Source organism: Centroberyx affinis, unplaced genomic scaffold, assembly GCF_046629955.1.
Source record: "Centroberyx affinis isolate AG114_WGS23_722 - 3 ecotype Tasmania unplaced genomic scaffold, CSIRO-AGI_Caff_v1 ptg000285l_1, whole genome shotgun sequence".
Lineage (NCBI taxonomy): Eukaryota > Metazoa > Chordata > Actinopteri > Beryciformes > Berycidae > Centroberyx > Centroberyx affinis.
The window spans coordinates 30,642-48,164 of NW_027278964.1; the positions used below are offsets into that span (position 1 = coordinate 30,642).

General features: G+C 45.0%; 1 protein-coding gene across 1 annotated transcript in view; it reads right to left on the reverse strand.

Moving 5' to 3' along the window:
- Positions 1–17,523, reverse strand: part of LOC139640134 (membrane-associated guanylate kinase, WW and PDZ domain-containing protein 1-like) — a gene marked incomplete at its 3' end in the record, with an annotated part of 108,703 nt that overhangs the window by 29,602 nt on the left and 61,578 nt on the right. Inside the window, exon 2 of the mRNA XM_071514308.1 lies at positions 15,772–15,888. Coding sequence (XP_071370409.1) covers positions 15,772–15,888 — 117 coding nt within the window. The remainder of the gene's footprint in view (positions 1–15,771; positions 15,889–17,523) is intronic.

The window sequence follows — 17,523 nt, forward strand, 5'->3', positions numbered from 1 at the left end:
TAATTAACCACCATACTAGGAATTTGGAGGATAAAATGGGTGTTTACATACGCACTTCTCTTCTCTTCGTGTATCAAAGCCAAACAATCACTTGGCATCATTTTCTGTTGGTTCAGGAATGTGTTTGGAATAACTCAGGGACTCAGAAGACCTTCTCATCTGACACTCTGGATACTGACAGTGATCAATATTCATCCACTCTGACATTGTCCAACAATTACACTGTTCTTCCTACCCATGTCAGCACATCAGCCAGAAAAACGACACAGGCTAAGTTGTCAATGCAAACATACTGTGTGCTGCACTTAGGTTATATTTGTATAATATTGTACACACCCCAGCCACAAAATCCTTGACACCATGTGAAACGACTGATTTGCAATCTAATTGTGATTACCGCCTCTCAACAAATTGCAGGCACAACTTCCTTGCTCACATTGTTATGTAGCGATGTGATCAGCTTAGACACGACGAGGGAGAGAAGGCATTACCTCATTTCAAGGTTCCACTGCCCTCCACTATCATAAACACACTGCTGAAGATGAGAAATTATCTGTGTCACCCAGCCAGTTTAACTTGGAACTGCTTAACATAAGACAACTGACCTTACCAAACAAGTTAGTCAGGCTCTAGAGAAAACACACCTACCCAAACCCAGTGACACCCAGTAAAGATGCGCCTGAAAGTACTGTGTTTCAAAAACAACCTGTCTTAATTAGGCAAGAAACCTAAGAGAAGAGAATCATGTAATCTGGATGTGGATTCTGGTAATTTCAGAACCCTGCTAACAAGATGTGACTGTAACCTTGTTGGTATTTCAAACACCAAATGATCAAGTCACTGTTTTCCATCACAATCCATTATTCCATTCAGCTACATTGCATACTGTCCCCAGACTTTTGAAAGCTGACGCTCAGGCAGGCATTTAGAGTATGTGAGCACTATGCAAACACATACACAGAGTTCAGCATGACCTAGATGAATATTGTCTGTCAGAAGGCGCCAAGAAAGACATTCAGGAAGAAAACGCCTCCAATTTTTTGTGTTTTCAGAACACTTGTGGGTTCATTTATTGAGCAATTTAAAAGACGCATAAATGAAGACACCTCACAAACCAAACAGAGGAAAAAAGATGATTCGCTTCAGCATATTCATCATAGTGAACCGATCAGTGCCATGAGTGAAAAGTAGGCCATCGTAAATGTGTTTGGCAACGATTCATTATCATAATTGTTCTATTAATAGGCCTAGCTATTCTTATTCGGCTTGTATGCTGGCATTCAGGTCGTTCAGGACAGGAGTTATTTGAAAGAGTGCATTTAAACTAGTTCTTGGCTGAGAGGGAAACAATGACTGCGCTCACAAACAACGCAACACTCACTTAAAATGGGCTTATATCTGTCTAGGATACTATTTTGTGTGCATTTAGTTTTTTCCACAATGGAGAAGCCACAGATGTATCATTGACAAAAAGTCATGTGTGCAGAGCTAGATGTGTTTGTGCTAAGTTAGAGAGGAAGCTGTTATCTGCAAAGCTTGATTAAATTTTTCATGAGCATGACCCAGTGGATAGCACTGGAGGCTTGTGGTGCTCACTCCCCCTGCTGCCCTCCCCCTCTCCTTCCTTCTATCACGTCTTTCTCCTCTCCTTCCATCACTCTTCCTCTACTATCCTCTCTTTCATTCTTTCTTCCTTTCCCTTCCATCCACCTTTTCTGTTTGGTCCCTCTTTGTCAGATCCTCTGATTTGTTCTTTTGCATCCCAATGTAGCATTTCTTTCTCTGTTCATCTGTTGATCTTTTACTTTTATCGCTTTATTCAGCTACTTTTCCTTTCACACAGTGGATATTTTGGAAGTTAACGCCGTGGACTGCCCTCCATCACATCCTCTGTTCTGCTCATCTTTGTTTTATCTTTGTCCAATATGTCTGGCAGTTGTGACAACTGCCTGTGTGGCCAGGCAAGACACAGTTCCTGCTTTCGAGTTTGATCAGTGGGGAACTGTGGTTTTTCCTCAAGCCGCCAGCTGAGTGCTGCCAAGACCCCAAACTATTTCGCCACTCTGATGATGTCATGTAGTCCAGAAGTAAACCCAATAACCGCCGCATCATTCTTCCAGGCTGCCACACTCATTTAAATGAGCGGTGACACAAAAATGCCGATGTGAAGGATAATCAACAGACATTAAATTGTCTTTCAAACAATAAAGGCCCTCTAATTAGAACTGTATATTTCCAGTGCAGGGATATAAGAGTCAAACGCTTCAGTGATCCTGCTGTGGACAGATTACAGGGCGGTAAATTCATGTGACTGTGGCTATTGAGAATGATAATAAATATATTCTATCAACTTCTCGTGAACTTTGTGAACCCTCTAACACCGTATTCATACTTACTTGCAAACTACATTTAACAGGGCAATCAACTGACAAATGATGGCTATGCGGGATACAGGCAATTGATATATTGGATATAAAATGCCTATACACAAGATGGCTAAGACGCAACATTGCTGTCCGAAGGAGCTGTGTGGCTTCAGTTGAGTCAAAGAAGTCAGCAACAGATTATGGCCTGGTCTATTCTGCCTTAGACAGCATGAATCAGAGGTAAGAGGTGTGCATAGCTCTGCTCTCCACCTCCGTAGTCTGTGCACGTCTCACGTGAGAGAGGGGAGCGAGGGGTGAGAGACTGGGCCTATGTGATATGCACACTAACAGCTCTCGCTCTCTCTCTCTAATAAAGACGGGGTTCTCAACATATAGCGAGCAAAAGCTTTTCCCTAGCCTCGCCTGTATTAACTGAAGAAAACTTGGCACCTTGCACTGAATCATGCTGCTTCGAACCAAAAATTGTGATGACTGTGTTACATTAAAGGCAGGCCTGGTAGTGGATTGAATTAGCCAGCCATATGTCTTTCAGTGAGTCCAGCCATTTCACTCTCCCGTCGCACTCATTGCACTTATGCCATCTATTTCACACCTAGACAGCACAACATAGAACTGTGCTGGACCAAAGCAAGAGCATAATGTAACATATTTCCTCAGTAAAATATACATAAGCACTGCCACTGCAAGATATTCACTCTGTTCATCCTATAGCAGTCAGAACTGGACACTGATGGAGGCGACACACACGTTAAGCATGTAAGTACACACCAGGGATGCATCACATATGAATGGTCCGGTGCAATCTTGCAGACATGATTGTGTCAACTGACCTTATGTTACCCTCTGTCCATCTTTCCGTTTACCGTAATCACAGTTGTGTTGATTTTTTCTGATAGGGGTCTAGCTGTCTCTCTGGCTGGCTGGTTATGTATTACCTAAGCATTTGCCTTGCTGAAATAAGTGATCATATAAATAATATGCAACGCCTCCAGAAATAACAGTAATAAATGAAACAGGACAAATCTAGTGTCTGATCATAGAGCAACAGCACAGACATAAGTGGGCCTGCCTTGGAAATCTGGCAACATTTGTAGACCCAACTGTTGTGCGGAAGCTATTACAGAAGCATTTGTCTAAATCTCACAATAAACATGTTCTGATGTCAAGCTAGCCAGCTAGCCCACATTTTCCAAGAGGATACTGAGGCATGTCTTCATGGATGACTTTCAAGACACACGAGTGCGCGCGTGCACGCACACACACTCACTCCCTGAAACACACACACACACACACACACACACACACACACATACAAGGAGAGGGCTAGCAGATTCTCAGTCTGCCAGCATATTCCAAAACCAAAACAGATCCATCCTCCATCTTGGCCAGAGCTAGCCAACCAGTGTTTTTTTGTGAAATGCACACACACACACATACACACACACATACACACACACACACACACACACACACACACACACATACGGATGCAGGACGAGGGTCAGTGCCCGGGTTTGTCAGCTCGGCAGGGGGACGAAGCCATCTGTCCCAGTAAAGGGTTAATCCAACAAAAACACACAGGCCGCGGATTCCTGCATTTTCCATTCCGCAAATTTCTGCCTTTACATTTTAGTTGTTCTTTTTTTTGCCTTTTTGGGGGGGGCCGGTTTACAATCCATCATCCACCCTCACCCCTCAACCCCCCACTCCCCTCTCAATTCTGGGGAGGGGGGCAGTTTTTGTTATGGCTTCTCAATGATTGGTATGGATGCCTTTCATTAAGGATGGAGTGTTTTGAGTCGGGGGTGTCACTGCTCTGACTGCTGAAAGAGGCTCATGATGGACAGAGACGACACACACACACACACACACACACACATACATCACAATGAGATCAAAACAGGCCTTTCTCTGGACCTGTGATGCGCTCCATTTTTCCCCTCTCAGGCAATGCTTTCAGCTCTAAATGATTCCAGAGAAAGAGAGAAAAGAGAGGGGGGGGGGTGGCGGGTGGTCTGAGGATCGGGGGAAGGGAAGAGAGAGTGAGATTAGAATAAGAAACAAAAAACCTGAAGGGCCAGTAGTGCAGTGTGAAGCTAAATCAGCCAGAAACCTGCCTGAAAATGCCCCCCCGCGCACACACACACACACACACACAAGCACAGCCGGCCTTTGTCCTTTTTTTTCCACCCAGAAAAAGCACCATGGGCTAGCTATCTACAGCGACATGGAAATGGGAAAGAAAGGCTGGCTTTAAAACGATCCATTTAGAGGGGTGGGGAGGGAGAGTGGGGATGGAGTGAGAGAGAATGGGGAAGGAGGGGGGGGGGGGGGAATCAACCAGACACGGGAGATGGATCAGGAGACAGAGAGAGAGAGGGAGAGGGAAACAGAAAGAGAGAAAGAGAATGAGAGAGAGAGAGAGAGAGAGAGAGAGAGAGAGAGAGAGAGAGAGAGAGAGAGAGAGATGGAGGAGAGGTGGAAGCTAACCTTAGTCTGCTGGAAGTCCCGGTCAGACAGACAGCGGCTGGCTGCTGAAGCTAATGGCTTCCAACATGAGCAAGCATGTCAACAGATCACATAGCTTAATACAGCCATCGTAGAGCTGGAGTGGTTCCACCAGACACACACACACACACGGGAACTGACACCTTGCACACACACACACACACACACACACACACACAGGAATTAAACCGAGGCATACACAAACACACACACAGACATACACACACATACCTGAGACAGACAGACACAGACAGACACAGACACACACCGCTTCCGTTTGACCACAACACATCAGCCTCCATTACTGCCAGCGATGTGCCTCCGTCTCCCTCCCTCCCTCCCTCCTGATGCCTTCCGCCTGATGCACAGCCATCCTCACCGCCTCTCCATCTCTCCCTCTCTCTCCATCCCAACCCCCCACCATTAAATCACAGCAACCCTCAGCGTCCCTCTTTAAACGAAAGGCAAAACAAAAAAAATACCTCAATGAGCCTACGGGCGCCTCTTCCTCTCCTATAGTCCCAACACACAGCAGCACCACGTCGACAAGAGACAGAGGAACAAAAAAAAATCCAGTCAGGTGAGGATGAGTGGAAGAAAAACGAGTGCAGATTCACAGTCCCCCGCTCTCTCTGTTTTTTCCCCCCCTGCTTCCTCCTCCTCCTCCGGTGCGTCTCTGTCCTCCGTCCAGCGTTGGGTTCCAGGCTTTGTGAGGCTAAGCTAACGGGAGCTAAGCTAAAGCAGCAGCCACACATTGGCTTATAACGCTCTCTCTCTCATACACACACACACACACATATACACACACACACGCCAATGCTAGGGCTTCTGTCTCTCTCTCTCGCGCGCTGACTGAGCCCCGCTGTCTCCCGTCTCGCAGGCACCCACATGCACCCGCCCACCTCCCCTCTCTCTCTCTCTCTCTCTCGCTCTCTCTCTCTCTCCCTCCCCTTCCCTTGGCTGCTCACCCCTCGTCTTTCTTGTTCTCACAGACCCCATTCCCTTATCCACCCCCCACCCCACACCTCTGTTTCTCCTCCCTTCCCTAGACTATATATCTTTATCACACAAACATTGATGTTCTTACACACACACACACACAAACACGGATCAGCCCACCTAAAGGCAGGCGTGGGGTGGGCAGAGTTGAGGCTTGGAGAGGAGTTGGAGCTGGGAGAAGGGCTGGGAAAGGGGGCATGGACTGGAGCAAGGCTGGGACAGGGTAAGGGTTCGGGGGCTTGGGTGAGGATGGGACACCCGGAAGGTGCAAGACTCGTTTTAGCAGCTTTGACTCGTGCACAAGAGAAAGAGGAGATTTTTACATTTAGGCCTAACACTTAACTGAAGCTCTTATCCAGAGCAACTTGCAACGAGTACAACAGAATAAGCTTCCATTCCTACATCACCAATAATTAGAAGCAACCCAAAATAAGGAGCACAAAAGGTCATTAAAATATTGCAGGTTGATATAGGAGCAAATCTAGACTATGCTGAGTCAAATGGTGGCCAAGTGGCACACAGACTGTGAATGCACGGGTTAAGAAAAAGACAAGCATGCATGTGTAGGATTCAATTGTTGTGCTCTGACCCCACTAGATGCGTGCAATGGCCAGAGGAGGGGGTTGGGAAAAGGAGTGAGGAGAGTAAGGTCAAAGGGTGTGTGTGTGTGTGTTTGTGCGTGTGTGTGTGTGTATGTGTGTGCTTGCCTGTTAATATGGTCTTGCTATTTTTTTAACCCCTTAGGGTCTGTCTCAGTAGCACTTCAAAGTCTGGCCACATCCCACTAGGGTTGGGCGATATGTTTACATTTTCCAACCGGCCACCGTCAAACCATCAACCAGCGATTGCCAATATATTCACGCAGGTGTGTGTGTGGCGCGCGCAGGGGGCGGGGCAGTCCCCCCCTCCACACGCCATCTTCAGCGATCAATCATGGAAGAGCTCGTTGCCAAAAAGAATACAAAATCCCCTATTTGGGATTATTTTGGTTTTAAACCAGATGAAACTGGCAAGCTGAAGGACCTAAATGAAGTAATTTGCCGTCTTTGCAAACGAGTACAGACAGGCTGAACAGCTGTCCGACACTATTTGAAAAAGAGTCCGATGGCGTCAGATGAAGGACGCCTCCGCTTGCAGCCTCCAAATGAACAAACAGGTGGAGACAACATATTATGCTATTAAATGATCAGGGTGCACAACTGGACATACAGCGTTTGGTCTAGTTCTCAAATATGATTTATGAATTGACGTTGCTTTTCAGGGCCAATCGATCGGACAGCAACCACTAAAGACGGCTTAATTGTCACTGCCCTGTTTTGTGAAAGACTCGTCGGAAATCAGTGCAACAAGAACGTGCATAACATGACCCAACTCCAAGTGCCAGTTCCTATTCGCGCATGCTTTGAATTGCGCTTTACAGGTTAATTATTTACCATTAAATTAGACCATTAAATTAGCAAAATAAAATGACAAAAATCGTCCGAAAAATCGCCAAAAAAATAGACTGCGATAGACTCAGCCAACAGCCGATATATTCGTCCTATCGCCCAACCCTACATCCCACAGCTCATCAGTGCAGCCACCTTAATCAAATCAGTGATGTTCCCACACAGTAAAGAGGAGTGATTCATTTTGCAAGCAAACACTAACCTGTAAATCATATTGCCTGCCAAGGTGTGACATATCCCTGTTGATCCTCTGGAGAGACCTCTTATCCCTTGCAAGAATGAGTAGGTTGATTTGCCATTCTGTCAGATACACCTTGGCATGCTCAAATAGCAGTGGCATCCTGTTGCATGATGGTCTCAGTATGGGGGTCCTAACAAAATTCTCCAGAATCCAAACACAAATACTGTAGGTCTCACCTCTTAAAGTATGCTAGCAGGGCTGCATCATTATGGCTTTAACAATAAAACATGATATAGTGCTCTATGTTGTTGTTGTTCTAACATTGCTGAATTCCATGCTTATTAATATTGAAAATTCTAATCACAATATAAGATTATAGACAGTTAACTGTGCACTAGTCAGACTGAAGAGCATCAGTATCTACAAAACATGAGGGCTCCCATAGCAGGCCGGGAACACCGTATGAGAGCTGCCATTTCTGGAAATGGAAGCAAACCATTTCACATAACATATTTCACAAAACAGAGTCAAACACATAGGGGCACAAAGACACACTCACAGACTCACTCATCTACTTCTATGCCTCCATCCTGCATGGGTGCGTGACAGTGTCAGTGTGTGAGTGTGTGTATATAAATGTGAATTTTGTGTGTGCGTGTGTGCGTGCGTGTGTGTGTGTGTGTGTGTGTGTGTGTGTGTGTGTGGGGGGGGGGGGGGGGGGGGGGGGGGGGGGGGGGGGCAGTTGGGGCTATGAATCTAGGGGACTCCTCCCATCACTCACCCCCTGTTTGACAACACTCCTTTGACTAAAACTAATGATGTCGGCACAAAGAACTTTCCCCACCAGTATCCATTCAGCTAGGGCTGCAACTAACGATTATTTTAATTGTCGATTAATCTGTCGATTAATCCAATCGATTAGTTGTTTGGTCTATAAAATGTCAGAAAATGGTGAAAAATGTCGATCAGTGTTTCCCAAAGCCCAAGATGACGTCCTCAAATGTCTTGTTTTGTCCACAGCCCAAAGATATTCAAGAAACCAGAAAATATTCACATTTAAGAAGCTGGAATCAGAGAATTTTGACTTATTTTTCTTAAAAAATTACTCAAACCAATTAATCGATTATCAAAATAGTTGCGGATTAATTTAATAGTTGACAACTAATCGATTAATCGATTAATCGTTGCAGCTCTACATTCAGCCCCTTTTGTTTCCCTAACACCCCCCTTCTGATCTACCTGCAGCCTGCTGGGACCCCCTGTCCCCCATTCCAAATCTAACAAAACTGATATGGCCAACAAAACAGCTGTTGCATTGTGTTTTGGCCTGTAGCCCCTCCCTCTGACTATGCAGGTCCTCTATGTGCACACTATTTGAAAGACGTTTAATGCATATTTATTAGCATAAACTGGGGAAAGACAGTATAGGTAGGAGGAAGACTTGTGAGATATGAGTCAGATTTGAATTCATTAAATAGTGAGTAAACTATGTTAAGAAATCAGGAGATGCTACTATTTCATGCAACGTCTAACAAGGAAACCAAACCAACAGGCATGTGACAGCCTTAAAACAAACAAAACACAAAGAGAAAAATGCATCACTAAATTGTTGCTGGCAGCTGGTTGTGTATGGTAATATGCTTATCCATTAATAAAGGTTGACAACTCCAATACAGTATGCATTAGTAAGTTGCCAGTCCATCTTTACTATTGACAGTGCATCCTTACTTTTGCAGTATCCACTTAGGTCCACAGGGAATCCATGCAGAATTAAGCCATTCAGAGGTATAGATAAACTCGTCTAATACAAAGGCTGTATCCCACTGAGACGATCACATCATCCATGGGGCTCCGTTCAGCGCAGAACAAAACTGAATTGGTTTTGGCATGGCGGAACTCAACTGACAACTGGTATAACAGGATGTATGTGTGTCTGGAAGGACACATCGAAGTGTGTTTATCTACTGCCTTGACAATAACAACATCCCTTATGTAATACATGGCTACCTACGGACATGCACAAACACACATTGTACTTGACTGACACACACCCTATACTTGGCTGACACAGTAAACAAAACTGACAGAATCTACAACTATGGCTCATTTCTTAATCGTCCTTTAGCATCCTTGTTCCATTCTTTATTTGCCATCTTCTGCTGTTTAGGAATGGCACATTCATTCTCACGGTGAGAGCATCTCTTTTGTTCAGGTGATACAATGTGGTTGCATCTGTGGATGCAATCTGTAACCTCACAGAACCAGCAGCAGACAGACTGCTTGCTTACACACTGTAGAAACACGCACACACACACACACACACACACACACACACACACACACACAGGCACAGACACCTAGGCAGGCGTATGCACACAGCAGTGCCCCCCCATCCTACAACCACAACCCATATGTGTGTGTATGTTTGTGTTAGCTAGGCTAGCTAGCTGGCGCCTGCGTTGCTTAGAGTGTGAGAGTGCGCAAGAGTGTGTTTGCATCTCTCCATCCCTATTCTCCCTTTTCCGCCCATCCCCCTCTCTTGACCCCCCCTCCACCCCCGAACCCCACCCCCACCCCACGGCTCTGGCCCCTACCTCCCTCCCCTCCTCCAAGCCGTCCTCTTAGCCTATATACGGGCCGTCCAATCGTCTGTGCTGTGAGCCCCGCGATTCATCACACACACACACACACACGCACATGCCCACACACACGCACACACATGCCCACACACACACGCACGTGCGCGCCTCTGCAAACCTCCCCTCATTTGGGAAGCGAGGAACAAGCCATCAGCATCATAACAACCACAGCATACAATACCGCTACTTGCCTCGATGCAGGAGAGACCAGAGTAGTATCTCCCTTTTTAAGGCTTGCAGACAGATAATGCTGGGCTTTAAACAGGTGTAAAACAAACAGACCAATCCTCTCTTTTCTTCCTGCTACCGCTCCGATCGCTGACAACCGGCAGGGAAAAAAACAACAGAGGAGAGCGAGACAGAGAGGGAGAAACAGAAAGAGAGATAGAGAAAGGGAGCAGCAGTGGCAGCGAGAGGACGAGAGGCAGCGGTGTCGTGAGCGGGGAGGGGGGGTGGGTGGGTTGGTTGGTTGGTTGGTTGGGGGAGCGGGTGGGGGGGGGGTTCAGGAATGAGAGCAGGATAGAGGGGGTGGAGGGTTGGAGGGGATAAACGGAGAGATTGGGAATGCTGAGCTCGCGGATGGGGTGACCGCAAGGGAAGCCGACGGACGCCTGGGAAGACGAGGGAGGGGGGGTGTTGTGGTTTGAGATTTTTAACGGGGTTATGGGAGGAACTGCGAGGAGGGAATTTTGACAACTTAAAATGTCCATGGTCTACAGTACTGAATGTATTTTCGTAGAGTGATATATATGGTCAACTGTCCAACCTTTGGAGCGTGTGTGATCTCCTGTTGTTCCTTTACCATGTGTGTCACAATGTTACTGTGTCACCAATGAAACTCCTTCCTGTACTTGTACTCTGCGAATAAGGTGATTGTCAAAACAGGAAGGGTGCAGCATGAGTGTTTTGTTTTTCCTATACTGAAGGGAAAGTGCCCCACCAAATTGTTATATGAAAGTTAGAAAGAGTAAAATATTCTGTGTATCATCTGTTCTGTTTTTAATTCATGTCTATCCAATTTGAGAAAAATGGCTCATCACAATGCATGTTGATGAGCATCTTGATAATAGAAACCCAAGAAACTATTACTTGTTACATTTGTTAGCAAGGCAACAGTGAACATGGTAAAAAGAGTTTGGGAACTGTCTCAATTCATTTCTGTACATGCAAAAGGTGTCCAGTATTGGAAAAGGAAGCAGAAGTCGATGGGACAAAATACATTTCTCTGAAAATTATATGCAGCACCCTCAATACAGGTTCCTATTGTTTCACAAGATAGTTAATGATAGAGAATGACTTTGAATATGATTTTCCCAAAACCTATTTTCAGCGTCACTGACTTCCACTGGCCTGGTAAACAAACTTCTTCCTATAATATCACAACAATCTCAACACTAGTACAAGCACTTTTGGAACAGATGGATGAATCAGAAAGACTTCCTATTAAAAACTCAACTATCCTTTAACAGTCGACTCACGCAGGCAAACCTGGTTGAGCTCCAGTACAGGGACGCTTCAAGCAGCTCCTCCCAGGCCACAGAAGACCTGGGTGGGCAGGGTGAGTCCGTCGTACCAGCACCCTGCTTAGCATCCTGTCACATCCATCTTGTTCAAATATTTTAAACATTGCAGATTTTACCACGGCTGGCAAAGGAGGCTGGGCAGGCAGAGCAGCAGGACCAGTGAAAAGAAAAAAGTGGACAGTGTTTTGCAGTAAATCACGTAATAACAATTATAAAATGGTGATGTAAGCAAATCCAGTGGCGTCACTAAGGGCTTCCTTGCTGGGCTCAAGTCTCAAATGTTTTGAGATTAGCCCCGAATATTTTTTGATCAGGAAATACACATCAGTCAATTTTTACATAGTTCAAAATTTCCATTACCTCTCACCATCCACGCTTCATTATGAGTGCTGTCTACAGAGATTTGCACTGGATAAGAGTGGGGTAAGTTTGATTTAGTGGTTTTGAGCAAGTTGGTTATTTTCTGTGAGACAGCTTTGAAACCCGGCGTTGGGTGTGTCGAGGTAAATACCAACACACAAATCAATCTCGCCTGTCTATTCTTGGTATACTGCGTGTGTATTTAGTAGGGAGCTCTGCCAATCACTGTCATGTAATTTGAGTTGAACTAAAGGAATACATTATGGATTATTTTAATCGGTCACTCCTGGGTCTAGGTCAGAGGAGGCAAAGTAGAGCCAGGAAACACAATGTCAGGAAAAGACAGAAAGGTAGGATTGGTGTTAGGTTTGGTTAAATGAGTGGTCGTTTATCCAAATATGGAAAAACAGCAAAACTCAGCCAGCTGTGGTCTGGAGAGCTGACTACCATAGCGGCCAGACAGATGCTGGAGTGCTGGCTTGGATTGACACTTGATTTGGCTGATAGCTTCATGGTTAGAAGCTTTAAGCTACAGCTAACCTCTTCAACCTCTTTCAAACTCTTTCAAAGACATTGTGCTTTGCTAGAGTCAACATAAAATTGGATCATTGTAAACAAAGCGTCTCTTGTGTCTCCAGTCTACCAGCTAGTTTGTTACTGAAGTACGTTCTTGTCAGGTCCGTCTTCCCATTCAGCTCTATTTGTTTGGGCTGCTGAATGTTAAATGCATAATAACTATTTCCCTTCACATGAAACATCTATTTTTAACTTGAGACATCATTTCCCTTAAATGTGAGAAAATATATTTCAAATGAGATTTTGAATTTGGGCCTATATATATATTTTACTAATGCATAGCAGACTCCCCCAGTCTCAGACATTTGCTTCTTACAATAAGACTGCTGTTCAAAAGTGTTTTACATTAAAGAGTTAAAGAATTACTGACTACTACAACAGGACGTGTACGTGCATGCTCGCAGAAACGGCCGGATTTTGAGCCAGGAAAAACCTTAACATCCACCAACACACACACACACTTCTCCATCTGTCTCTCCACCTGCTTGGTGTCCATTAATCACACCTACACAAACACCCATACACAGCGCTCTGACCGACCTGTGGGCACATCTATACGCCGTCACACACTGACCTCTCCCAACCACAGGCTATCACAGCAAACCCATCTCCATCCTACAGACAAACACATGCTTTCCTATACACTTGCTGTGTTGGCTTTGGCTTTTTCTGTGAGTATTTTTTTCCTGGTCTGTGAGCATTGTTCCCTGTGGCAGGCCATAACACAAAAGAGGGGAACAATCGCTATTTTGCTAGGGAAAAGGATTCACAAATGTAATATTCCAGTGAGAGAGACAGTCACCCCCTATGCAAGAGCATAACAACAAAAACTTTACAGTCCCATAAAGCATACGGCCTGGGGAACACCTTCATGCTTTGTTTACCGCTAACAACACCAGGATTTTACTGGTGTGCCATAGAGCTCCCGGTGATTAAAATGGCCATTATGACCAAACCCCCACCCTCCACCAGTGTCTGGCTGACATATGGCGGTGGAGGTAATGCAGATAAACTCCCTTGAAAAAGCCCCCGGAATACAGATAGTAATTTGCGTGAGAGGGTCATGAATAAACTAATTGGAAAGCCAACGGATGAGAACTATTAGGGGCAAAGCAAGGATTTGGGGGAAAGGAGAAGGCCCTTTTCAATTCAAAAATTAACTGCAATCAAAAAATGGCAATATCTTGAGGCTTTTGGAAAATGTAAGGCATAGAGATAGGGAAAGTGAAAAGTAATTACCGACGAACAAGTTGTTCAAAGTCGTGATCACGTCGACGTACTTTGAAATTACATTGTCGGGAAGGCCATATTAGTATCAGTTAAAACTTTGTGCCAAAGCAAGCCCATGATGACAAAGTGTGTAGCACAAAGAAACAAGCTCACAAATGGAACATCTTCTGAAAAAAAGTCCAAAATTGGTCAAACTACTCCCCTTTTATGAATGAACTAGGTGCTAAAGACAGCAAATTATATCTATAGATGAAGCATTTAATAACATATCTTAGAAATATTTCCTTGTTTAGGATTAATTTTACCACTTGTGCTTCACTGTGGGATAACGTCACTTATGTCTTTACAGTGACAGAAGAGGCATAGGTGTAAGAGAGGGGATGATGTGGCGTTATGTCCAAACTGGACTTGAACTCATGATGTTAGTTCATGATATGAGGCTTCTGCATCACAACTCCTAATATGTTGGGGTGTTTTTGTGTTTAAATCTATTTATTAACACATAAAAATTATGAAACAGAAAGCAGAGAAAAATAGCAGAGAGCTCACATACAGCACAGTCATTTTTGCAGTTGGACCTCTCTCTCTCTCTGTCTCTATAATCAGAGGGGAATTCCATCTTCAATCTCAGGACGAAGATAATCCTGGCTCTAATTGGTCCACACAACTGGATTCAGCGTTACACGGGAGTGGGGGAAAACATAAGAGGGGCGTCACGCATCGTTCATCCATCTATCAGTTTCTGTATCTGTTCCCCTACAGAGGGAAGTGCAAATTTATCACATCTATTGCTCTGTGCTGTCTAACATGAAGTCCCATTGTTACTCAGAGACTGAGAAATGCCATAATGGCGTTAATGCTACAATGCCACCACATCCTTATAAGCATCAATGTCGTCTTTAAGGGATTTTTTTTTTCATAGCGGGGAAGCGCAAGACACTTCAAATATCCTCCTCGTTCCTTTGTGCCACAGCGCAGTTACGATAGAAGTATGCAACATCAAAACCCAAATGTGGCTTTAGATCTTCGCTGTATCGACAGTCGGAAATGAAAAAAAAAAAACCCCTCAAAGACGCAGGCCTCCGTTCCTGGATTACAAGGCCAGCTCTGGCAGAGGAGATACTGGGTAGTGATAGAGGGTGTGGGACTTGGATGAAGCCGTAGCGCGTTTAATCACCGGTTCTATTGATCCCGCGGACAGGAGAGACTACTGGCCTATCGACTGCACGGTCACCAGACTCTTCTCTCACTAATCAGACAATATTGGTAAAAGCAAATATCACGCTGATTGAATGGACAGAGGGTGGAGTTGTGAATGCCTCCGTATCAACTCGTCATCAGCTTGAGATGGGGGAAGAAGAGTCCATTTTGGGATAGAGAGTGATGATGCGCGATCCACCCACAACTGGAAATACACAGGTTTAGTTCCAAGGGGGATATGAAGTAATCAACTTTGCAACTTGTATGACCATTAATGGTCAAAAGGCAACTTGCATCATGCATGGCTTAGAGTGAAATAATCAGGATTAATTGGATAACCATTCAGTATGTCTGTGTGCACATTCCCCGTGTGAGCCAGCTACACTCGATCAATACATGGATCTGTAACTGGTCATGCCTGGAGCGAACACATTGCTTGCTCGTGCTGAACCTCGCCAAAGGGCTGTTTGTTGCAGGTGCAATTTCCCCAGGGTGTGCACAAAATAAATGACAGTCATTTGAGCTACAATAAGGTTCTGCGGGAACTCACATGAACAAATAGGAAGAAGGCTGCATGTACAGCCAATGCAACATCGGGAAATTAAAACACAACTCATATAAAGATGACAGGACGCAGAGAAGAAGGCAGAGCAGAGGATGGAAAAACATGAGGAGGAGGAGGAGTAGACGGAACGAGGAGAGAGACGGTCCTGCACTCACAAGGCACGGCGTGGCGGTAGAGGTTGTCTCGGATGGTCTGCTGCAGCTCGTGGTCGGGCGAGGACTTCTGGAAGCGCTGGCTCAGGTACAGCTTCAGGTCCTTGTTGAGCTTGTTTCCTGTCGGCGGGGACACAAACAGGAAAACATGTGGTAACGGCATCAAAACAACTCAAACACAAAATGGCCTCTGCTGTGCTTTCTTTTCCCCCTGCGCATTTTGGTCAAAACAGGGAGGCTAACGGGCATAAGAGCATCACAACGACACTGCTATGATTCACAATGAAGTGTCAAACGGCCCCACAGTTTGGCTCCCAAGAAAGAAGTACACAAGTTTAGGGCGCAAACATAGCAAAAGCTCAATGCCGGGGCGTGTTGAGTGCTTAACAGTGAATTGTACACCTGCCATTGTCACTCGGAGGGGTACCTGGCTCCAGGCTCTCCCTCTCTAACAAACTAGGGCTGGCCAAAACTAAGCTTGCTAGCACTATGCCTGGCACCATGGATCAGCCCCCCCCCACCGCTAGGCCATCTGGACCTCAGACACACATTAGGCTACTGAGGGGCAGCAAGGCTGGAAAGTGTCCGTGTGTGCGTGTGCGTTTCTGCATGTGTGTGACAACCCAACACAAACATAGTATGACAAGACAGCAGTTGTTTGTCTCCCAATCTAGTAAGCATGATCGGATATGAAACACTCACATATGCTGTGATACAAAGGGGAAAAAAAGGCAGCATTTAAGGAATATGACCATGTCTGGATCTAATACCCAATCACAAAACTGCACTAGGGAAAAACAATTATTTATTTCATTCTAGAATGTTTGCATATGTCCCATTAATTATCATACACATGATTTATCTACAATCTTTGCATGGCCGCCGAGACCATTTTTGGTCGTCTTGGGCAAACAACCAGTCATAAAAGGCCCTGGATTCTGTTTCCATGGAAACAGTGTGTGTGTGTGTGTGTGTGTGTGTGTGTGTGTGTGTGTGTGTGAGAGAGAGAGAGAGAGTGTGAGTGAGTGAGGGAGAGAGAGAAAGAGAGAGAGAGAGAGAGAGAGAGAGAGAGAGAGAGAGAGAGAGAGAGAGAGAGAGAGAGAGAGAGAGAGAGAGAGAGAGAGAGAGAGAGAGAGAGAGAGAGAGAGAGAGAGTGTTTAATAAGATGATTGAGATTGTTAGCATAGTACAGACGAGCATTCTGCACTGGCTGGCAGAATGATTGTAGGTTCATACAATACAAACACAATCGAGGCACAACATGCACAACCCACTTCTGTCAACACAGGTCCAGTAAATAGGTTCGCACAGGCATGATATGACTGCTTTTCACTTCACTGTGACCCCAACTTTAGCCATTCCATCACGCCAAGACACATGAAGAGACTGGTGGAGACACACAGAAATGTAATTATGCTCACACTGCACACTTATCAGATCCACATGGTCTGGTTTAGAAGCGGTCAGGCTCACACTGTGACTGAAATGTCAACATACAACCCAGCGACAACATAAAGAGATACACAGAAGGAACAAGAAATAATGTGATTACATATTAATGCATAAACATATTTTCAGGCAAAGAGTGGATTCACAGCAATGTGGCCTAGACATCGGGGGACGGATTCACAAAACCGTGTTCTGTTTCGGTGCCATTTGTTTTCCAGAGTTTAGTCTTAAAAAAAAAAGTCATCAAATAAGTTAAGTATTCTCTTAATTTTGTTCTGACTTTGCTTCTTAAGAAAAAAACTTAAT